Genomic DNA, 22709 nt, shown 5'->3' on the forward strand with positions numbered 1-22709 from the left:
CTTTTTACTGTTTATTCAGTTGGGACTGAACAGGCATACCTTATCACATGCATGCTCTTCTACATGTCATGCAACTTTTAATGCTACATATAGATTGCCTACTACTGGCTTCCTGCAGTTAGACCCAGTAACAGGGTCTTTCCCTGCACTGCAAAGAAAAGAATGAGATGGTAAAAATGTCATACAGTTGATTACACCCAAACCTCAATCTGGAGCACTTAGTGACACCAGCCATAATAAAATTAAGTATTAGAGATTAACAAGTGCCAATGCATTATCTTTTGCACTTTGTAAGCGTTCCTAAAAATAATAACTAGGAGCTTTGGAGGTGTAAGTAATCTTTGAGTTTTGCCATCAGTACCTAGCAGCAGAATAGATAATATTTAGTCACATTTAGGGAAAGTTGCAGCTACAAATTGACATTTTCAGTTCTCATAGTGTAAATTGACTGCAGCACCATCAGTACTCATGCTGATAATATTAATTTCCAGAACAAATCAAACTGGCATTTTATTTCAAGCTATTTATCCCATTCAATGGGGCTGTCTATTTCTGTCAGCAGCAGCAAAGAATATCATTGTTATGGTTCTATGAATATTGCCAGCCCTAAAAATCCTGTTTCCATATAAGACAGAAATAGGTGACCAGCCTTTTTTGTTAAAATGAATGTAGAGCAGATTTGTTTAATCGTGTTGTTACTCCTTTAGAAAAACAGCATCGCTTTTCAGTGCCAGGATCAAATATAGATTTAAATAAGCCATTCATAGAGTAAGTATGCCCTCTACTGGATTCATCAGATTCTAGTTTGTTGCATGTGCTGCAACAAAAAACATAATCCACCCCTGGTCCCCAAAGACTAGCATTGGAAACAATTGGGTCACTGTCAGGCATCATAAAGAAAAACCGTACTGAGAGGAACAAGCAGGCTAGTTCATGTCTGCACTCTTCATCTAACAGGTTACATACACTGGGCCACAAAACCTAGAACCAGAACACCAGACGTCTCTACCATTACACTTGCTGTATACTCCAGCTCTGGGTAAACAGTGCAGAAGGTATTAATGCCAGAGCTAGCCAAGAAACTAACTATTTTAAAAGAGTATCAGTAATTTCATCCCACTTGTACAACAGCATTTATGTAGGGCATTTCTATCTTTAAATAAGAATTGTGGTAAACTTCCTGTTTAAAACTGCAGATTTACTGGACTAACAAGCTCACAAAGCCCTCAGTGGGGGCATCACCAGGAGCTTTGTTTAACCTGTTTTGTATACAGCACGGCATAATATTCCCTGCATTTAGAAAATAATTACCATTGATCTGCATTTATAAATGTAAAATATATCTTATGGTACATCTGTCATGTGATAAATAAGAAGGCTACCACTGCAGATTTCTAAAAATGCTAGTGGCATGTGACTCACCTCCATACTTTTGAGACATATTTCTATAACAAACATGCAACAAATGCCAATGCCTTGCTCTCATGAAAATGGCGTTTGTCTAGAAATCATGCTAATCCAATTACTATTCCAATATCCAAGACACTGAACAAATCCAAGCATGTAGATCAGTTCTGATCTCACTTACTCTGCATTTTTGGTAAGTGACTCAGTACTAAGTAATTGAAGGTAGAGACAGCCAGTGGGGAAATCAGCCATAGCAGCCACCCTGATTTCTTTCACTCCAGGTTTTATTGTACATGCATCTCTACATTACCAAACACACTAATGATTTACCTTTACTGGTGACCTTCCCATCAGAGAAGGAGATATTGCAGCCACATGTCTAGCTGGAGAAGCTAAAATTTAAATGAGAGAGAGGAAAAATTTGCAGTAAAATATTTAGTAATGTGAACACATTATTGGTTTTATATAAAATTCTGTTGTCAGGATCTTGGCATGTACTCTAAATAATGTAAAACAAATCCTACCATAAGAAAAGGAGAGAAACTCGCAATAAATATTCAAGGAACAAGCACAGAAAGATTCAAGCCAAACACAACTTTTCCTTCAATTACAATGCAAGAATCCTAATGATTTGCAATACTCTTGTGGAGACGTACATAAATACCAGCACTCCAAAGACTACCATTATATCAGTTTGAAGTATAACTCATGCCAATAAAATCAACAAAAATTATGACATGAAAAATAAGATTATTCTTGGTACAAACCCTTTAAAGGAATCCTTTACTGAGAGAAACATTTGCAAAATGCTAGTTTTTATTGTTCTACCTATAATTCTAGCCCGAATAGTTTCTGAATCAATGACCTGAAAGAAGCATGCAGCTTGGAAATCAGAGCTTTATCTGCCTCCTTCTGCAAGTTATTGTCTCAAAGAGTAATACAGCACACGTGAAGCAGTATACCAGCCATTTATTTACCATTTGCAGAAGCGGAGACCAGCAATGGATGCCTTAGTAGTCTTTCAGTAGGCGTTTCCTTTACAACATTGATGGTCTTAGCCAAATTCATAGACATAGGATATTGCGCACTATGGGTGCAACATTTGAAGTAGCCTCACTTTTTAGTTTAAAAGTACTCTAAAGTACACATTTATAATGCAGGGATGTGCTGCAGAGTATTTGTAAATGTTTCTTTTTTATGGTGCTATGAAACATTTCGTTTGGTCATAGGCGATAAATGTCTAATTGTCAGCTTTACCTCAATTACATTTCCTAAACAAAAGCAGATAAAACCACAGAGCATGAAGTTACTTTGGAATTGAATTGAATAAACCTGAATGCTGAGTCCTTTATACAAATCAGACGTACCAGCCTGAGTAGGCCTAGGTGGTACAGGAGGAGTAATAAGCCTTCCACTCTCTGACATGTTTTTGGCTTCCTTTCCGCTGTCCAGGCTCCAACTGCTTGGGGTTGTATTCACTGCTGTAAAATAAAAGCAGAGTTGACACAAACAACCTTGAATTTCACTGTGGATTTTGAAAGTCAGACCTGAATGTTTTTTTTTAAACAGAACAAGACAGGAGCCCTTCACATCTCATTACGAAGAAATGTTTTAAAAGTTTTGGCAGGAAGGTAGTACATGTTATGACTACATAAACTGTGGCTTTGTAGGTTACTTCCTGACATTGCTGCAGTATGTAGCCTCTAGTTACTATGTCTGTAAACAAACATATGCCTAATGTTAGTCATAAATGTTGTGATGACATCAGGAATACTGGGCAATTTACAATATGACATAGAGCCATGTGAAAATGTATGTACACCACATGAAAATCATTGAATATATTACAATACACCATATTTAGCTCTTCATTTGAACAATGCCTACAGACAGGTAATATACTTGAATAATATAAGGATTTTTTTTTCTATTTAATGATTTATTTAATCCAAATATAGATAATCTAAATTGTGTACTGCTGACATAGTAAGTCCTCCCCTGGCCTCAGAAGCTGGTATTGTTCCATCTTGCAAAAAATACCTTTCTAAAAGCATTGTGAATAACTGCTCACCGGTGTCTGACACTGACTAAGTGACATTACAAAAATTGTTGCTTTTTCTTCAACATTGTAAAATTATTCAACCTGCAACATTTTAAAAGATTATAAAGCTGGGCTATAAATAGGTCAGCCTATATAACTCTTTATTTCTTTGTTTCAAGCAATTCCCCAGGGGATTGGTCAGCATGCTTCAAATTATTAGCATGCTGGAAGTGCCAATTTTAGTTTAAATTTGGCTTTCAGCAACAAACCTAAGGTAAGTGTACATTTTCAGTACAGGCACACAGTTCAGGCACACTTTGATACAATGGTTCGTATCGTAGATGCCATGACTGCAAGCTTCCCACTGTTACTGTGGCCAAGCAACTTTGTCCTGTATCTATCATTGTATGGCGCATTGTTCCAGAAGGCTTGGTCTTTGTCAATATGCTGTTGAACAGCAAACTACATACATACATCTTCTAATGTTCTTCTTGGACAGGAATGTTTTATTTCCCTGGCATACCTCCCATACAAATTTACAATGTAATGTGTGATTGTAAATACATGCACTTTGACTGCAATCAACTGTAGTAGGAGTTGCCTGAGGATCCCAGGGTGCAATGTTTGGGTTTCCTGGAGACTCCTTTAGCATCATTATGTCAACTCATAGACTAGTATTTCTAGGCCAGCCGTTCCTGGACTAATTGGTAGTCATTTGAAATCTACACCACATAAAGTATGGTTTTTCAGTGAAACCCAACAACCCCATCGACATATGAAACCTTCTTAGGGTTTTAGAGTGCTCTTTTGGTCATGCCATGGTGACTCAAAACAGTGACAGGCAAATCGCACTTTTAGAAAGAAGGAAGAATTAGCAGTGTCCATATTTCTTACAGCATAGGATTCCTTTAAGAGTATATTAAATCAGGCAGTAGACCCTTTCCCCCAATAAAGTGAATCAAAATGAAATCTTGCTTGAATACCTAAATTGATCAACATTGGTCTTCAACAAGAAACTGGTGAGAAGGATGATCACATAACTCTTTATACAACTTTAAATTACTAAAAAGAATGTCTACATGATCACTAGAATTTTACACCATCCTTGTGAAAATAAAATGTATGATGCTTGCTAGTAAATGCAATCTCTTAATCCTAATTCATAACTGAGGGCAAAGTTGTACAAGCAGGCAATTAATATATTTTAGTATTAACTAAAACATATGCATCAAAGTGTCCAATTAAACATGATTTACCTCAAGGAATATCAACGCCTGGTTCAAATACACTGACTGCTCTTTATCTTATGTCAGTTTCTTTATTCAGAACTTGAATTACAAGCTTTAATGATTAGCAATTAAGATAATTTTGTGCTAAAATAATGACTTCAATCTATCTTATTCACAAGGCTCACATAGGTCTTTTCTAATTACATGCAGGGAAGGGACCCAAATGACAATTTATGTACAATTTTAAATACATGAAGGCTAAAGGTGCTTATACCCAAACAAATCCAGCTTCAAATATCTACATCTATAACCATGACATTGTATTTGTGTACTTTTTTTTTCCACGTTGGAGCCAGCACCAGCTTTCTAATACATACTTACTCTTAGGAAGAAATTGAACTCTAGAAGTTGTGCCCATAAAGGAAGGGGGCAAAGAGCTGATTATAATCTATACAGTGTTTCTGTGTGGCTGTAGCCATCTAGGCAGGATTTGCCTTCTCATCCCAAAGCTTTCAGTGAACACTACAACAGTGATATCTCACTCCAAACTCCTGATACAAGAAATCATGGCCAGCATTGCCTTTAATCTCACACTGCAGATGTACAGATATGAAGCTACATGGCAGGAGTGTCTAGGCACCCTCACATACCAGGAAGTGTCCTATACCTTTTCAATAGATACATTTTTCAGGGTACAGTTAACATTTCTAAATGTTCACCATAACATAGCAAATCCTTAGTTTTTGAGTTAAAGGCTACTTTAAGTTAAATAAAACAACACTTTGTCAAAGACATCAGATAACATATTCGTTGATTTAAAATGTTTTGGCTGCTCTCAAGCAGACTTGTACTCATATTTTTTACCAGCATACCTGTTTGTTCAATAGACACCTAAAGCACCTGTTAACTTTGGGAAAGTTAATTTAAAAAACAAACTTGCAAACCACCATTTGTGAAGTACTCCTAACCTTGGGTTTGTTGACTGAAAACGTCTACAGTCATCTATACACATCAAAGTTGTGTGATAAAAAATATCAACCATCTTTGGGTAGCATTACACTCAGAGGTTTGAAAGAAACAGTTGGCATATTCCACTTATCATTTTTGACTACTTTTTTTGCTACAATATAATTTATACAGAGTGCTGAGGATTTGATTTGTGATTATGAATGTGAACATCAGAGCAGGATAACTTGAAAGGCAACCTAGGCAAAAAGCCTAAGGCCAGGCGCTACCACCCTTGTAAAGATCTTGTACAGCAATCACTTGGACTATTGGTAATTAAGGTCTTTTAAAATCTGCCAGTATAGTCTACTCAGACTATAGAGGATATGACACTAAGGTCATAAGTAAGTTAGCAGCAGTTAAACTCTTTCTAGTTAGTAATGGCACATTGATATGGTTAGCAAAATATGTCTGCAGTGTATTCTCTATTGCTGTAATGAGAACACCCATCGAAACCCTATCTAGTCTCTGCACTAGATTTTTTATACTCTAATGTCCTCACACAGTCCCACACATTTTTTTTTATAGATTTAAATTGCTGACACTTTGACCCAGTGACCCTGATTTATGAAAGCTCTCCAAAGCTGGAGAGATTACACTTTCATCATTGAAGCTGGGTGATCCCGCAAACCTGGAATGGAACTAGATCCAGGATTCAAAACATTTGCTAGCAAATAGCAAATGATTTGTAACAATCCATTTAATGTTTTCTGGATCACCCAGCTTCACTTCTGAAAGTGTATTCTCTCCAGCTTTGGAAAGCTTTTATAAACCAGGGCCAGTGTGTCAGTTATACAAGCATTGTAAAAAATTGAAAACCTGGGGAGGATGAAATTACGATTCTGTCTAGAACCCTGTTTAATCTCAATTCGGCTCTGGTTAACATACCTTTATCTGGAGCAGAAAGATTTGGGTCACTCCGAGGCAAGGTGTTTTCTCCAATGTGATTAAATAAAACTCTCTAGAAAGATTAAACAAGAGAAGTAACAGAGTTAGCACACGTAAAAGTATCCTTTCTATAATGACATTTGTTTGGCAACAGCAGTGACATATATCAGTTTTTGGTCGGTAACTCAAAATAAACTAATACCAGGTTGTTTTCTTTTAAGTTTAAAATCAGATCGTGATGTTTTTATACTATACTTCACTGTACGAAATGGGCTTATTTTCCAGTCTATGAATCATTAAAACACAAATCTTTGTATACATTTTGAGAGACAACAACATCATTAAGAAAAAAAGATGTAACACGATATTAGACTTAAATGCCTTGTATTTCTGTAAAGCAGACATATGTATTTTTATGAAATGGTGTTGAAGAACAGAATATCAGTGTACAGTTCTAGCTCTGTAATTTTAATGATTAAAATACATTTCTTAGCTTTATGTGCTCTCAGTTTCAGGTTACCAAGCAACATCCTTTAAATAATGTAAACTAGGATAGCATTATATAAATCTACTGGTGGATAATTATACAAAGATTTACTACATACTAGGACCAGAGCATTGATGTATCAGAATTAATTACCTTCTACTTAAAGCAAATTGAAGTATTCTCCCACACATTAAATATGACCTATACAGTAATAGACGATGTTTTTCATAATGCATACATTCTATTTTAACTAATAAAGTGGTTTTTTTGAGAATAAATGTGATATCTGCTATTTTAAGCCGTTTGCCAATTATTAGCATATATTAAAACTACAAAGTATCCTATATAAGACAACAATTTCAACCTGGTTTTATCTCTTAAAATTCACATTGTCAGTTACTTGAAAGCTTGCTACCTGGGGTGGTTCAGCAGGGATTGGAAATATGGCACTGCAGGGTCTCTCTCTTGGGGACAGGCAAGTATTTTCTCTGGAATGCTTGTGTTTGTCAGATAACAGTGGGGAAGCTAAAAACAGAAGACATAGCCATCAAAACAATATAGATAAAATAAAACTATATTTGTGTAGAGTTTTCTTCATATATGTGTTCCGTATGCAAGCCTTTGGTAGTTTACATGGATCATGGTAATCTACTATAATACAGTATAAAGAGACCTAAATGTCAGTGAATGGCATCAAAATAGCGACATTTGTGTGAACAAAACCAAATGACATTAGTAAGGTGTTTGTAAAATATGTGACACATACAGTACCTCTTGCACTTGATGGAGCAGAACTTGTAACATTTGGGGAGGCAGAATGTGTAGAACTCAGACTTGAGGTAGAGGGACTAGGCTGAAATACACAATACAATTGGGGATAAAAAATTAATTAGGTTCTAGTACCTAGCTAAAATATTGCCAGGTTGTACTGATGTCTGGGTGGTCTAGTGTGCCTTAACATAAAATACAAATGTACTGTAAGCTTTAGAAATGATAGACTGGAGCCATAAAGTGTCTATAATATTACATGTTGGTACAAATAAAGGGAATCTGTCAAGAAATTGAAATTGAAACATGCTAAGATTGGGTCACATAAAGAGAAACTATCTGTTGGGTATCCTACATTTCAACAAACTTGCCTGTTCATCATCGCCTTTCTAATGCATATCCAACCAGTTTATCAAAGGGGTGATCTGATTACCTATTAAAATAAAACTACCACCAAAAAAGTTTTTACAAAAAAAAAAAAAAATAAGACTAAAAAGCTAGACACCATTAGGAGGAATAAACTCAATTCTAAAGGATAAGATTATCCTTAACAGGCCAGCCTTTTGTAGTTTATCAGTAAGTAAAAATCCAAAATTCTCACATAGTGCTTAATCTGCTAGCTTAAAGCAAACATTCCTCTTCAGAAACAAAATGCACTGCACTGCCATGAGAGATTTTGTAGCAAATCATTTACCCATAGTGACTGCCTATTATCAAAAATAAAGATACAATATACTTATAACTGCGGCAAGCTGTAAACTTTTATCTATTACTTTTGATTTACATATTTTAAAAAAATATCGCAACTAGTATACAATAAAGCATACAAAAATGTTTAACAAAGCAACATCCACCCCACTGCCAAATAAAACATTTACCTACCTGCATGTGAAAGACTTCATCAGAACTTTCAGACTGTCCTGTTAAATTGCTAACTTCTGCTGATGCTTGTGATGAGAGCGATGATGAAGAGTATCTATTTACAGCTGGATAACTTAAAGGACTAATTCAACAAAAGAAAAAGAAACAGAAGAAATAAATGATGAGAAGTTTCAGTGATGCTCAGTGCTTCAATACCGGATGTATACTGTAATACTAGATGATGAAGTCCCAGTAAAGGGTCTTACCCTTTATTGATAAAAACAAACACCTTTAGAATCCAATAAACATTTCATAACAAGTCATAATACACTATAGTATACTAGTTTAAAGCAATGTATCATTAAGAAGCCGTTTGGTCAGATTTAGGAGCCAAGGAAGTATTGGTTCCACCAACAAAATATTTTCGAGAGTGTATGTAGAGTATTGTGTGTGTGTGTGTGTATATATGTATATATACACACACACACACATTATATATATATATATATATATATATATATATATATATATATAATAAACAGATACATAGTTGCACCACAATTTTCTTTCAATGGTTTTTTTGTAGTATCGCACACAGAAAAATGTTGATAGGAAGGTATTTAATGCCCAATGAATAAGTTAAATTATATTATCAAATCTCACATGACACTGAATTCTCAATTGAGTGGTGTTCTCTAAAACACTGTATACTGGGACTTGTTAGATTTTTAAATATTTTTCTTCACAATACAAGCTCATTGCACACTATGTGAATTTTACCTCCGTCTAGGGACCACGCGTACAGCCTCTGGACCCATGATGGCAGGTGCAGAGTTTCTAGGTATGCAAGGGCTTCCATTAGCGAAACTGACAGGACTGGGTGGTACACAGGCAGAGAAATCCTAATAGGTTAACAAAAGGACATTAGCAGGACAAAATGGAAAGACATAATTTCTAACATTCTAAATTAAACTTTCAAAACTAAATTAACCTAAACTGCATAAGAATAATAATTGAGTACAGAGCAACAAAGGGATCTGTACTACATTGGTATGAAAATTCTGTTGCTACACAAAGCAACTGTAGAAAACATGAGGCTTCACTGTACAGCTGAGCAGAACACGGTTTTAATCAAAGTAAGATGTAATTAAACATAATAACCAAAAGATGTCAGTGTTGCTTAGTATTCTGTTTAACGCATCATTTTATATCCCACATGCATGCCATGTCTGACTTATGTAAAAAAAGGAACACATACTGGTCTGCATACCTGTATTCCCAGGCTTGACTTGAGAACAAAGAACTGATCCACCATCTTTTTGTGTAAAGGTCTCATATCCTGAGGCACAAATTTCTCATGAACTGCTAAACCAAACTCTAAAATCTGAGCCTAAAAAGAGCCAGTGAAAAGTATACTTCATTAATTGTTTGCAATGGATACATCAGTTATGAAAAGGTTTATTAGAAGAATGACGTCCCCAAAAAGCATGTAATACAGTATTTTAATGATATTAGAGTTTATCCTTTGTTCCCTTGCTAGGTTGATTTAGCCAGTCCATGCAGCGTCCCGTGTTAAGGTGCTGCTGCACTGCTTCTGAGCAGTGTTGACATTTTCATATAGTCTGTGCATACTTAGACTAAGCGTTTATATTAGAATTGTCACTGCTACCCTAGGCAGCACTTTTAATTGCCGTTCTGGTTGGCAGCACTGCCTTTGTTGCTGAAACTACTACTCCCACTACTATCAGCAGTTAGAAGGGAGATAAGTAACAAATAAAGGGGTCATTGGCATACTTAGGGGTAGTAGGTGAAGTTTCTTTTTTCTTTTGGTGGTTTTTGCATCACATAAGAACCTAATCTGGGATCTGCTTAGACTGTCACACAGGAGTCTTTAGATGTACTTTACAATACACAAAAATAACAGTATTTTCCTTAATTTGGAGTTTCTTTGAAGGCTTAGTGAAATAGCTTACATAAATCATAACCAGATAAGGTTGCATGTAGGAGCATACCTGTCTTTCAGGTACATGCAGTACCCCATCGCTAACTGATACATTAGTGCAAACATGGTTTATGATACTATTAGTACCAGCTGTATTGCTGGTAACACCACTAATCTAAACTGCACTAATGCTTTGAAAACGATTTTTTGTATTCTTTCAGCACAACTCCAGTATAAAAAAAAAACTACTGTAAATAGTAAAGGGTAATTTTTTATTGGTGTCTGTGACGATGTGAAATTTTTACCTAATTCCTGTTCCTATAACTGAGATTACATTATGTGTACACACTAGACTGATTTTTCATTATTCCCTGTCCTAAAGTCTGTGCACTGGGGACCCCACAGCAATAAAGACTTGATAGAAGTTCTATCACTTTAACACAGAACAGAATTTTGTGCTGTAATTAGACTTGTTCCGTTTCTTGTTCCTATACACAAGGTGCAGCAGTAATGAAAGGGGCCCCTTAAAAAGTTACAATGGGAACCCAGTATAGGTTGTAGGAGCACTCTACATTCCTTTTTTCATGCAAACTATAAAAAAAATTGTATTATATATTTTTTAATAGTGTTACCATAGGTAAACAAATTTTTCTATTAGGCCTATTTTTAATGGCACCAAAATTACAATTGTGGTGCAATGAAATGCAAAATATTTTAAATATAATCAAGTCATTTTACACATTTTAGAGATGCAATACTAAAAGAACAAATTAGGCAAAAGGCTTAAATATAAATTGTTAAAAATTAGAAATAATTGCCAAAAAATAATAGCTAAAGGGAGAATTAATGATAATTAGGATTGATTAGCATAATGGTTAAGTTGGTAAACAGAACACACATTTGATGTTTTTTTTTAAAGGTTTATTTATTTAGCAAGTCTCAGAAATCATAAATGGAAAACACAAATAAGATTGACATGGGGAGCAGGGGTGGGCACACAGCAAACTTACCTGTTCAAGCATTAGTTCTCTCAGGCGTGAGATCTTCTCTCCATCCTCAGGGTGGTTGAAGATGTACTCCTTCACAAAGAATGCCTTAATGAAAACAAAAAAAACATATATACCAGGTGTAATCATAATTTATTAAATAAATTCAAGAAATGGTTTAATTCAAGATTCAAGACTTGGTTTGTTATACTGTACATATTAGCATGTCTGTTTTTTCTAGTAGTATTTATTTTGAAATTTATGGATTATGTTAACAACTGCACATTTTGAATTAGCATTATTAGAATTATTTAATTTATTTAGGATACTTCTACAGTTTATAAGGTTTTCATTAGAAGAATAGCAAGTCTTCAAACCACTAGAACAAAGTCTCCAGGCTGTCAAATTCCTGGTGCTTTTTTCTTTATTGTTTTGGGAGAAACATTTCAAATTGTTTTAAGTAAATACCAATTTGTAAAAATATGTGGAAACAATTTTCTGTAGTATTGAAGGTAAGAATATTTAAAAAAAATCCGACACTTCAAAAATTGAGACCTTTTTTTCCTTCTCTAATGTTGGCAGATATAGAGGATACAATTAGCATTAATTTCTTGAAAGTTTTCTTAGAGGTAACCCATTCTGATATCAGCCCAAGTAGTTAATTTGGTGTTTTAACTGTTGTAATAAAGTCTTCCTAACCTTTTTATGTTTTTGTAATCCAATATGAAATAAGTCAAGAAGAAGGGACAGGATTGAGACAGCTATTTGGAAGTTTACAGCATGATGTTAACTTAAAGAAATACATTTTTTTTAATTTAGTTTAAAGGAACAAAAACCACATTTCGGTTTAGATTAGCTGTGCAAGCTAGAGGAGGACAGTATCATCTCTTACTGGGATCATTTAGAATGTCTAGTCCAGGTTTGCAGTAACTGAAATCACAAAAACTGATTGAAAATTACAGCAACATCCTCTTACAACAACTTGTAACGTCTATTGCTTTAGACGTTTGCAGTCATAAGATTGGCTGCCACTCTGCTGACAGCCAAAAAAGTGAGGGGGAAAGGAGGTGTTAGCCTTTGCTTTCAAAATTTGTTCTGTTGTAGGTATTAGAAGATTTTCATATCTACACATCTGACATAAGACCTATTACCACCTAAACTTTTCTAGTATATTTACAGACACCATGTAATTTCCACAGGGAGGTGTGAGTTTTTTTTTGTTTTTTTTTAGATAAAGAAAATACTAAACATTACATTATGCACTTTTCCTTTTTTTAAGAAAAAATATATTCTGTGAGGGGAAATGTAATAGGCGAATATAAAAAAAAATATTTACATGAGAAAAGGTTTCCTTTGCATAAATCTGTAAATGCAAAACATGAGCAATCTGTATTACAGTGCTGCATCAAAGTCAGACGATTTTACCTAGACTTACCTCTTGATACCTAGAAACTCCTCCATTAACTGCAGCATCAATAACTCCATTCAGACACATTGTCAGCGGGTTAATGTTCTGCATCTGCCGCGTCTGACACTGACTAATCAAAGTTCGCAGCTGTTGGTTCTTGTTTTCCAAGACTTCAATGGCATTTTCAAGGGGACTCATCTCCACCTAAAATTTTATGTGGAAGCATTAATCCAATACTGATCTGATAAAACATTTTAAAGTCCTTAAAACAGGAAATAAAATGAAAAGTCAACAATATAATAAAGGATTAGGTGGAAAAAGCATTTTAATGGTGCTGTTTGCCAACTTGATTACCTAAATGCCTTATCTAAGATAAATAAATTCACAAGGATAGTGAATAGTGATAGTGTCCTGCTTTGTGCAATAATCTAACTCAAAGTATAGATATTTTGAATAAATATCACCAGTGACTAGGTGCAAAGGCCTGTTGTGAGCTTTAAGCTTCTTATGTCTCTCCACCTATTACTTGGAAATGCAAGTAAAAGTTTTTTGTTTAGAATGCCCTACAGTTTTGGCTCAGATGTCCTTACCGCGTACATGCAAGTATACACTTAACAGAGAAGGTGCTGCATGTCTGGGCCCTACTGAGATGCTTGGTACTGACATTGGGAGAATGCTCTTTTCCATTACACAAACATAGGAGAGAGTAATTGAATCCCAAAAAGACTTCTCGAGCAGCACCTAATTTCTAGGGTGTATTTGTATGTGCCCCAGATATTTTTTCATGCCATCATTACATTTATATATGCCCAGAAGCAGCTGATAAAATGAAAACTATTTTACAACTGAGCACCAACACTAGGACTGCTCTTCAATAGCCCGTCAGAGTGTTACTACTGGTCACTAAGGCAAAGTCGTTTAAATTTTGGAACCCAAGTCAGAACACCTGCAAATCATTTATCCTGAAGTATATGTCAGACTATCTGCACCGAGCTCCGTAGGACATGCTGCAGATTCTTAGACATCCCAAAATCTGGCCTACAACAAAATTATATAATAAATGCATGGGCGAGAATATGTTATAGCTCCACAATGTCTTTTACAACACCTTCAAGAAGAGGATTTCCATTGCTTTTAGGAATTTCTTAGGTTCCATTGATTTAGGAAGAAAAATCCCTTTTGCACCTATCAGATGACCAGCTTAAAAGATGTGTCCTAGTTGCCTCTCTTCTCACTTAATAATCTGTGCTGGCTTCCTGCTTATGATTTGCTCCCCTCTATATCTGATTCTGCAGAGCTGATTTTACCCGTTAGTGAATGGCTTTGCCAAATGCTTTTTGTTTATAAAATTATTACTGAATGCATTAGTGTTTTTTTTAATTATTAATACTTTAAAGACTTTAATTCTGAATTTTATCTGTATGTTGGGAAATGAATGTTCATTACCTGAGTGCAAAAAATATGATAATATAACAATTTCAATTTCCTAAATGTCTATATGTCTAGTTTATTTTATCAAGTAAAAGCAATACCAATTTATAGCATCTTGCAGCATCTCTTAAATACATAAGGAAACATTTGTTTGCTTCAGCGAGATCATCACTACAAAGAAGCTGTTGTTTTTCATATATATATGTTGTAATTCAATAGAATGTCGCTTTTAAGAAACACAAATTTCCCCTGCAGCTGGCACTGGAAGGTTTACCAACAGCCATTACATACATAGCATTCAAAGAAAGGGAAACAAGAGCAAGCCTCACAGTGTACTTTCACAAGCCTGACCTGCAAGTTAAGGCCACAGACACTGGGTTTTTGTTTTTCAGCTGAGAAAACATGCCGAAGATGAAAAATCTTGAAAACCTGGGGAGGGGGAGCTATGTTTTAACTGATTGAAAAAGAGCTCCACATTTTGTCATCTTGTACTGAAGATGAAGACCATTGCGGCTGATAGGGGAAAGGGCAAATCATGCGTTTGGTAAGGTACGCATAACAGTCTAACTAGCAAATACCATATAAATACAACTTCTCCAAAGTTTTTAATTTAGATATATGGTCATGTGGTTCAAAATACTGGCCTGAAAGAACAAGATTGTAGGCAAGAAGGCCCAAAAGTTTGGCAAAAGAAAAGCGGTTTTGTAGGTAATTTTAAAAAAATCACTTATGGTGGTAAGTGGTAATATGTGCTGGTAATATATGTATATGTGCTGGTCACGATATTTCCAGATCTCTTGCTGCTTGAGCACAACTTATCAGTTGTATAAGAATCATGGTCTGCTGGTATATAGCAAGGTAAAGGAAAAAAAAATTCACATTCACTAAAAAATGTATTTAACATTTTTTAAAAAGTCTAATTTGGTAATGTACCAAATAAATATGACCTCACGTTCTTCAGAGAAATGATTCACATTTTTCAGAACAGTTCTACCTGTATTTCCCAAATAGCAAAAGAGTTCTACAGAGCTTCATTGATTTTGATGAATTTAAAACAAAAGTCAGTTCTTCCAAGCCTTCTAATATAGAAGGCTATGTATGAAATCTCATGAGAAAGAAAATCCAGTAGAAAGGTTTTCCTGGACCCCTACACCCCAGTGCAGCAGAGACATGAAACCTAGGGAGCAATCAAAGCATTGATCTCTAACTGATGGAAATCAATAGGTGAGCTGTTTCTACAGAGGTTTGTCAGATATGTTTATCAGTGAGTTGAATACCACTGAAGTCTATTGGAGGAAAATCTTGATAGTAAGTTCTGGACATTTTAAGGCTAATAGGCTAATTAAGGCTAAAACTACTGTCATAAAAGCACATGGAGTAAGGCACTGCCATGAGGGACAGGTACCAATGCAAACATGTGAAAGGTTCTTTCAATAAAGATTTGAGGGCAACATTTAAAGAACTTCAAATAATATGTTGGGATGGTATAGATCTGTATTTAATGTTTTTTTTAACAGACACAGGAAAGAGAACAGGAACAAAATGATATATTGTTCCTTTATTACAATGAGACACTTATTCAGGCATACCAGTAATAGAGTGAGCGGGCATCATTTCAAAAGGCCACATGACTTTTATAATAGGGAGTATTGAGTAAGGGGGGGGGTAAGATATTTGTCTTCTGCCATGCAGGCAAGTACAGGGGGACAATATTACTCATTATCTATTCCCACAAAGGATTAAAATGAAAAAAAGTCAGCCAAACCATTTTAACAAATATTTTTTATTACATACAACACAATCACATAAGGTTTCTGATTAAGCATGCTTAATGATGCAGGGAATTACAGGTGATGCACTTGACCAAATTTGATGATAATAATCACCTGAGATTGTCTACATAAACTTTAGGATTATCTTTGAAGAGTACCTCAAGATACCCATGACTAGCAATCCCCTTTTGCAACACTTGCAGGGTCTTCTGAAGCAGAATTATTGGGCACCCCAATACCAATATATTTTCCTATAATGTTAGTTAAAATATGTTTAAAAACACATGCAATTTATAGAATTGTAATTTTTATTCAATATTAGTCCATTTAACTTTGTAGACATCTGTCGTGTTATGTTATATTAATTAATGTCTTAATGTGGAAATAAAATATATTTGTACTCACCACTTCACGTTTTTCAACTTCAAACCATCGTGATATACCAGGCAAACTCTGAACCAATGTCAAAGCTGTTCGTTCTACCCAGAGACTCTAAAAGAAAAAACATTTTAATGTCAATTTGCTGATGATGTAATGATATACTGAAAACTTCTAAAAAAAACTAGAAAATATGCCTGTTCATTCAATATGGTGAAGCTTGGTAGTTCCGGTGGTAAAAATATCTACCTATTAGTCAGTAGTGTCATAGTTAGCAGTGTCGAGTATATGACAATATAATCTATACAAAATGGGTCTGCTTAGGTTTTGTCATGTAAAGCACAGAGGTCATCTTATATGGCTTTAACTTCCCATACTCACCCTAAACTTCCTATTAGAGGATCAGAAGGTAGATACTTGTCATGCTACAGAAAGATCAGTACTTATTTGCCAACACCTTTTATTCCCCCGAGGCTTACGCCATGAAATTCCATCCATATTTTGTGCATTATATCCCTTACCCCATGTAGTGCTGACCCTGTTCTCTCTGCACTCTTGCTATGTGGTAAAGTATGGAGGGAACCTCTCATTCACTTTGAGTTTTGTCTTCAGTATAGCTATGAAATGTGTGCCATATGCAGCAATATATTACCTAGATTAAAAGAAATGATACTTTACAACTAGTTTCTTGGTACACAGATTGCCTCTATGAACCTCCAAATTAGTTAGAGAGGACTGTGGATCTCATGCACAATTTTTCTCAAGTTGTCACTACATCTCACCCCTAGATTGTTCCACCTCCATCATTTAACAAATTCCATAATGTCATTAGCAAGTACAGTCTCCTGCAAAAGACACCTAAAGGAATAGCAGTAGGGTTTAGCCAACAGGACTGGTTGAGCCAAATACCAGTTTAGAGAGAAGTTGAGACCCTGCTTACAACCTGAGTCTGGAATCAAGTAACCTGCCCAGGATTTAGTAATAGAGTTGTAGATTGATTACCAGCCAGTACAGTGTGTAGACCTGCCATTTACTATAAATTGGCCACAGGTTCTTACTACACGCAGTCATGCTCTGGACCACCCCTATTTTCTACATTTTAGCAGCTAAACTTAATGGGCTGACTTAGTGGCTATTAGGGGAATATGAGAGTGGGAAGAAACGGGCCTTAATGCCAACCGAGACAGCTCCACCATGGTTTTTGCATGAACCATGTATCTAGTGTATTTAAAAAAAGATCTAGTGTATTTAAAAGTGTATCTAGTGTATCTAGATCTAGTGTATTTAAAAAAATATATTTACATGAAAAATGTAGTAATGCATTAGCATTTATACATAACAAAATGTGTATAAAGGGCAATAGTAATGGTTTCAATACTTTAAACATTTACTAGCAAATTCATCAATGAAATACAACATTTTTTGTTGTTCCTGGTGTTGCAATAGTTTATGGCATTTTTTTCAATGTAAATTGCTCCAAATAAGGGGATGTGTATGTTTGAAAATAAAACCTGCATTGTCTCAATTGGAGCTGTGTCTTCAACTAAATTGTATGCACAGCTCTGTGCAGTGATCCTGTCAAATAGGAACCTATCTTTAGCTCTGAAAAATCTCCAGAGGACAAGAGTCTTTTCAAGGGATTCACATCCCCATTTTCATCCGGATGATAAACATCTACATGTAATTGAAAGCTCTCGCGTTCTCTGTGCTGGGAATATTCAAATGCAAAGTAGTCATTTCTGCTAACACACTATTCAGTTGTGTTAAATAGCAGAAATAGGAAATGTGTAAAGAAGGAAATGCGACCTCCTGTGCACTTTGTGCACTGTTGAAAAAATTCACTGTCTACATGGCACAGATTCCACTGCCCACTTCTAATACAGGTTAGTAAACCTTGTGCCATACCTTGAATTCATTCTCCTTGTCCTTTGTGCCTTTGTGAAAAGGTCTATCATAGCGAAACCTCCAGATATGATTCACTTTGTAAAAGCTTTTGATGTTGTCGGGAATGCCTTCTCTTTGTAGAACCTCCTGGCTTTCGGGAATTGGTGTGACTGCATAAATCTGTAAATCTAGGCTCAAGGTTAAGGTCAACAAGGGAGATGCAATGAGTACATGGTATTCAATAACACTTCTGTTTGATTTATGAACCAAGGTATGTGTAAAGAAAAAATTACAAACTGTAAACATAAAGTAAACTTTCCTATGCTTTTGAAATACCATATGATGAAATGCGTTCCCTAGTGCCATTCTCTAGCGTCTATAGCATATTAAAATAGTTTTCAGTTTTTATGTCCACATGTATAAATTAGACCTATCATTTACCTTGTAAGTCCATGTAAGCATATGTACATTGAGTCTAAACCATAAAAGTATATAGGATTTACATGCCTTTGTAATCCAGGGGAAAGTTTTCAGGCTAAGATGCAGAAGCTAACGCTGGATTATGCCTGAATGAAAATAGTACCGGCCTTTGGAGGAGAAAGAAATATGAAGGCATTGCAGGGGGGAAGTACACTGATCTATCAGAGACAGTACCTACTTGCATGTGGTATATAAATGACTTGGGGTGCACAACGTAGAATAGAAATATCTAATTCTAGCTTTAAGACTCTTAGCTCTGCATGCCTAAATCAACATGGGGAAGTGTAGATGCTTACAGCATACCTGCCAGCAATCATTCGCCTAAGGTTGCAAAGGACTAACATCAACTGTGAAAAAAGATGTTGATGGAAGTGGTCAAGTTAAATAATTCATCAAAGTAGCTGTAAGTTAGAAATACTCGAAACTGGCTCTACATGTTGTTTAAACAACCCCCCAAATGAAGCAAATATAACAGACATGTGATTTTTATCTTTATCAGCTACTATAAAGGAGTTTTGGATTTCTGAAACTGAGTTTGCAGAAATCTCTATCAACATCCAAGGTAGAAGTTAAAGCCCTCCAACTGAATGTTTAATATTGTAAGATAAATATGGAGAAGGAAAGAGTGGCTTGCACGGCCTTTAAGCTTCAAAGTAGAAAGGATACATTGTGCTTCTGCTTGGAATATTGTTTCATCGGGCTGGTTGGCATGTTGCATGGCAATGGCATGTGGGAATTCCGTTAGCATGCGCTGCTGGAAAGCCTCCAATCTCTCGTAGTCATGGCCTCGACAAACAAATTCTTTGTTCTGTTCATGAGAGAAATTGTTAGTGTTTAAACCTGAATATCAACTGCACTGCCTGTGGTGAATGAAAATAAAGCAATCATGTGTACAGTCATTATTTATAGATCATCATTTGATCTTGCAGACATTATCTAAGTGGTTTTGAAGTACAAAGTTAGGATAAACAAACCGATCATATAAAAATACAGGATGATAATAAAAATAAATAACAAGTTGGCTATGTGATGTTCTGTGCTACTCTTTATAAAGCAGATATGATGTTTCACACAATTTGTCTTAGCTCTGCATTGAAGAACCAACATCAGCATAGTCTCGAGCCACTTTTAGTTAAGGTTAACTTTTTGATTTCTGTACCCAATGAAAAAGCAGCATACATACAAAGCTTACAGCATAACATGTGAGCACAAACTTCCTATTAATGGCTCAGTTACTGGAACACCAAAAACCCAATATTTATGTATTTATTTCCATAAACTTGTCCACCCACTGCACAAAACAGTACCTGTGTCTGCTGCTATATAGTGCAATAGTAGCAGGTATTGTGGCTTTATTCCATTAAACATAAGTGGTGCTATGTCTATGGAGTCAGAGGCAGAAGCCACATGATGACAGCTTATGTTCACAGCGATCTGATTGCCCTTTACATTATTAGGTTTAACAACACACAGATTTGCTTTCATGCCCTGTTGATGTCATTGCTCTTCTATGTTACTGCCTACTTGAATTTAGAGCTTCCAACTAGTCAATGCAAAGAAGGCAATACTATAATACACATCCCCCAAAGTGAATGTTTAGTCAATTTTCAATATTTTTTGTAAAAAAATATACCTATTTCTATAGCATTAAAACAATTAGGTCTATGTCTTTGGGATGGGGATTAATATTGTTCTATATATTTGATTGGGCTAAAGTTCTGTAATGCCAACATAAGCCATTGCATAGGGCAGTAGGGCTACCAGGGGGGGCATCCATAGCCACTGACATATTGCAGACATGTCAGGACCAAATTGTCATACATAGTACAAGCTTCTAGGCTGTCAGTGCAATCCAGGTGCATTCTCAACCTTGCTGTCCCTGTACAGTTTGAGCAATTTTGTTGTATTTACAGTGTATAGCGCATTTTTATCCTACCCATTCTAGGCCTAGAGCCTCTCTGCCTGAACAGTAGAGTGACAATTTGCATTATTCTTCTGGTTATTGATTTTAATTTGATTTATTAGACAAATTAAGTTTGATTTTCTAAACATGTTAGGAATCTTCACACAGTAAACTGAGTAAAGATTCAGATTCACTTCAAGTATTCAATTTTAAACATAATAAATAAACGGTTTGCATTTCATTATGTTGGATAAATAACATGGCTTGTCACGTCCTTTTCTTGAGCTTGGATATGAAAACACTAGCCTAGGGCGTAATGAAAGGCGGTTTTAAAAAGCACACACTACATTTTACGTTTATTAAAAAAAAAAGTGATAAAACAAGTATGTAAGACCTCATATTTAGTAACTTGCGCATCCTTCTTTTTTCAGTTCTCAAACAGTGCCTGACATTACAAGGTCTGCACAATGATTAAAAGGTGAAGTTGTATGTTTTAGTTATTATGTACCTAACTGAATAGCTTGTTTGAGATCCCTATACATCTTTATGTTGGTTGAAAATAAGGACTGTCATAGGACTTTTTCTGAGAAATTACATTTATTTTATTACTGTCTTTTGGACCATTGCCAGATTTCATGATTACAGGTACTCTAACATTCAGCTGTAGAATTCATTGGCCCTCGGTGACTCTATGCTACCCTGGTCTTGAGGAAGCAACGTAGCTCCTATCAAATGTACCTTTTATTCTTTATGAGAAGATCAGTCTTTGTAGTTGATATGAAATGCCTAACTTACTTCAGCCATTTACCAAATATGTTTAATTGTTTTTTTCAGGGTAATACCCCCTGACCCCCAACCATGTTCCGTTCAGTCTTGCATTCTTTTAATGAGTACTGCTCCTATCCAGGGTTAAACATGCCTCCAGAACCTAAATTGTCACTAAGACTTCAAATTACCCCTCAGTTTAAAGGTTGTACTATTTGACTTACACTGATCTTTGTAGAATTCACATTTTGCGAGCATTCTAGAGAACAGAAACAGTGCTATAGTGCAGATTACACAATAATGCTTTAAAGTTTCACAAACTTGCTATACATTTGATGTTTATCACATACGTCTCTCAAAAAAAACATATTAGGTTATTACTAATCCAGACAATCAGCAAAGAGCACGTAGAAACAGAAAAAAAACAAAGCTAATAAAATGTAATTTAAAAATAGTTTCCTACTTACTCTCAAGAAAAATGGGAATTTTTTCCCATAAAATCCAACACGGAAAAATTCTGGCTCCAATCGTTGTTGGTCCATTATTTTATCATACAAAGAAGCTTCCATCATCTGACAAAATGAGAGTGTCATACAGCATATTAAACAAATATCTATTTATGAAGTCATCTGTTACCAGAACTATGCAAATACTTACTTACAATACATATATGCTCCCCACATAAACAGTATCAAAACAATCCTACAGTACCTCTGCATTTCCCAATATTAGCCTGTAGAAAATTGATGTAGATGGACAGCACAATGTTGTGCTCATCATTGTGCTGTCCATCTACATCAATTTTCTACAGGCTAAAATTTTCAACCTGACGTTTGCAGTTTGGGACAATCTGGTTATCTCAGCCAGTCAATGTCATTACTACAAAGCATTGTGCATTTTAGGTTTATATGATTTTTTTTTTCCTAAGTAAAACTAAGCTACCCATAGACACCTTGGAGTTTATTTATAAAGCAGTGAATCTAACATTTAGCAAAAATTCTAGTGCATTGACTGGCAATAAGTTCCACCAGGAAGGTTTAATAAAAAAAAGGCACTTAAGCCATTCTGAAGTAT

The 22709-nt window shown here is 35.4% G+C and overlaps 1 protein-coding gene across 1 annotated transcript in view; it reads right to left on the reverse strand.

The window, feature by feature from the left end:
• The window catches only part of DOCK4 (dedicator of cytokinesis 4), a 172331-nt gene that overhangs the window by 7423 nt on the left and 142199 nt on the right, over window positions 1-22709 (reverse strand). Inside the window, exons 38-51 of the mRNA XM_072399031.1 lie at window positions 22103-22207; window positions 19634-19775; window positions 18509-18675; window positions 16631-16717; window positions 13050-13226; window positions 11639-11722; window positions 9957-10076; window positions 9467-9588; window positions 8708-8828; window positions 7829-7910; window positions 7473-7582; window positions 6571-6643; window positions 2775-2888; window positions 1738-1799 (exon numbers count right to left, since the gene is read on the reverse strand). Of these exons, the coding sequence (XP_072255132.1) occupies window positions 1738-1799; window positions 2775-2888; window positions 6571-6643; window positions 7473-7582; window positions 7829-7910; window positions 8708-8828; window positions 9467-9588; window positions 9957-10076; window positions 11639-11722; window positions 13050-13226; window positions 16631-16717; window positions 18509-18675; window positions 19634-19775; window positions 22103-22207 (1566 nt within the window). The remainder of the gene's footprint in view (window positions 1-1737; window positions 1800-2774; window positions 2889-6570; window positions 6644-7472; window positions 7583-7828; window positions 7911-8707; window positions 8829-9466; window positions 9589-9956; window positions 10077-11638; window positions 11723-13049; window positions 13227-16630; window positions 16718-18508; window positions 18676-19633; window positions 19776-22102; window positions 22208-22709) is intronic.

This window comes from Pyxicephalus adspersus, chromosome 2 (assembly GCF_032062135.1).
Source record: "Pyxicephalus adspersus chromosome 2, UCB_Pads_2.0, whole genome shotgun sequence".
In the NCBI taxonomy this organism is placed as follows: Eukaryota; Metazoa; Chordata; class Amphibia; order Anura; family Pyxicephalidae; genus Pyxicephalus; species Pyxicephalus adspersus.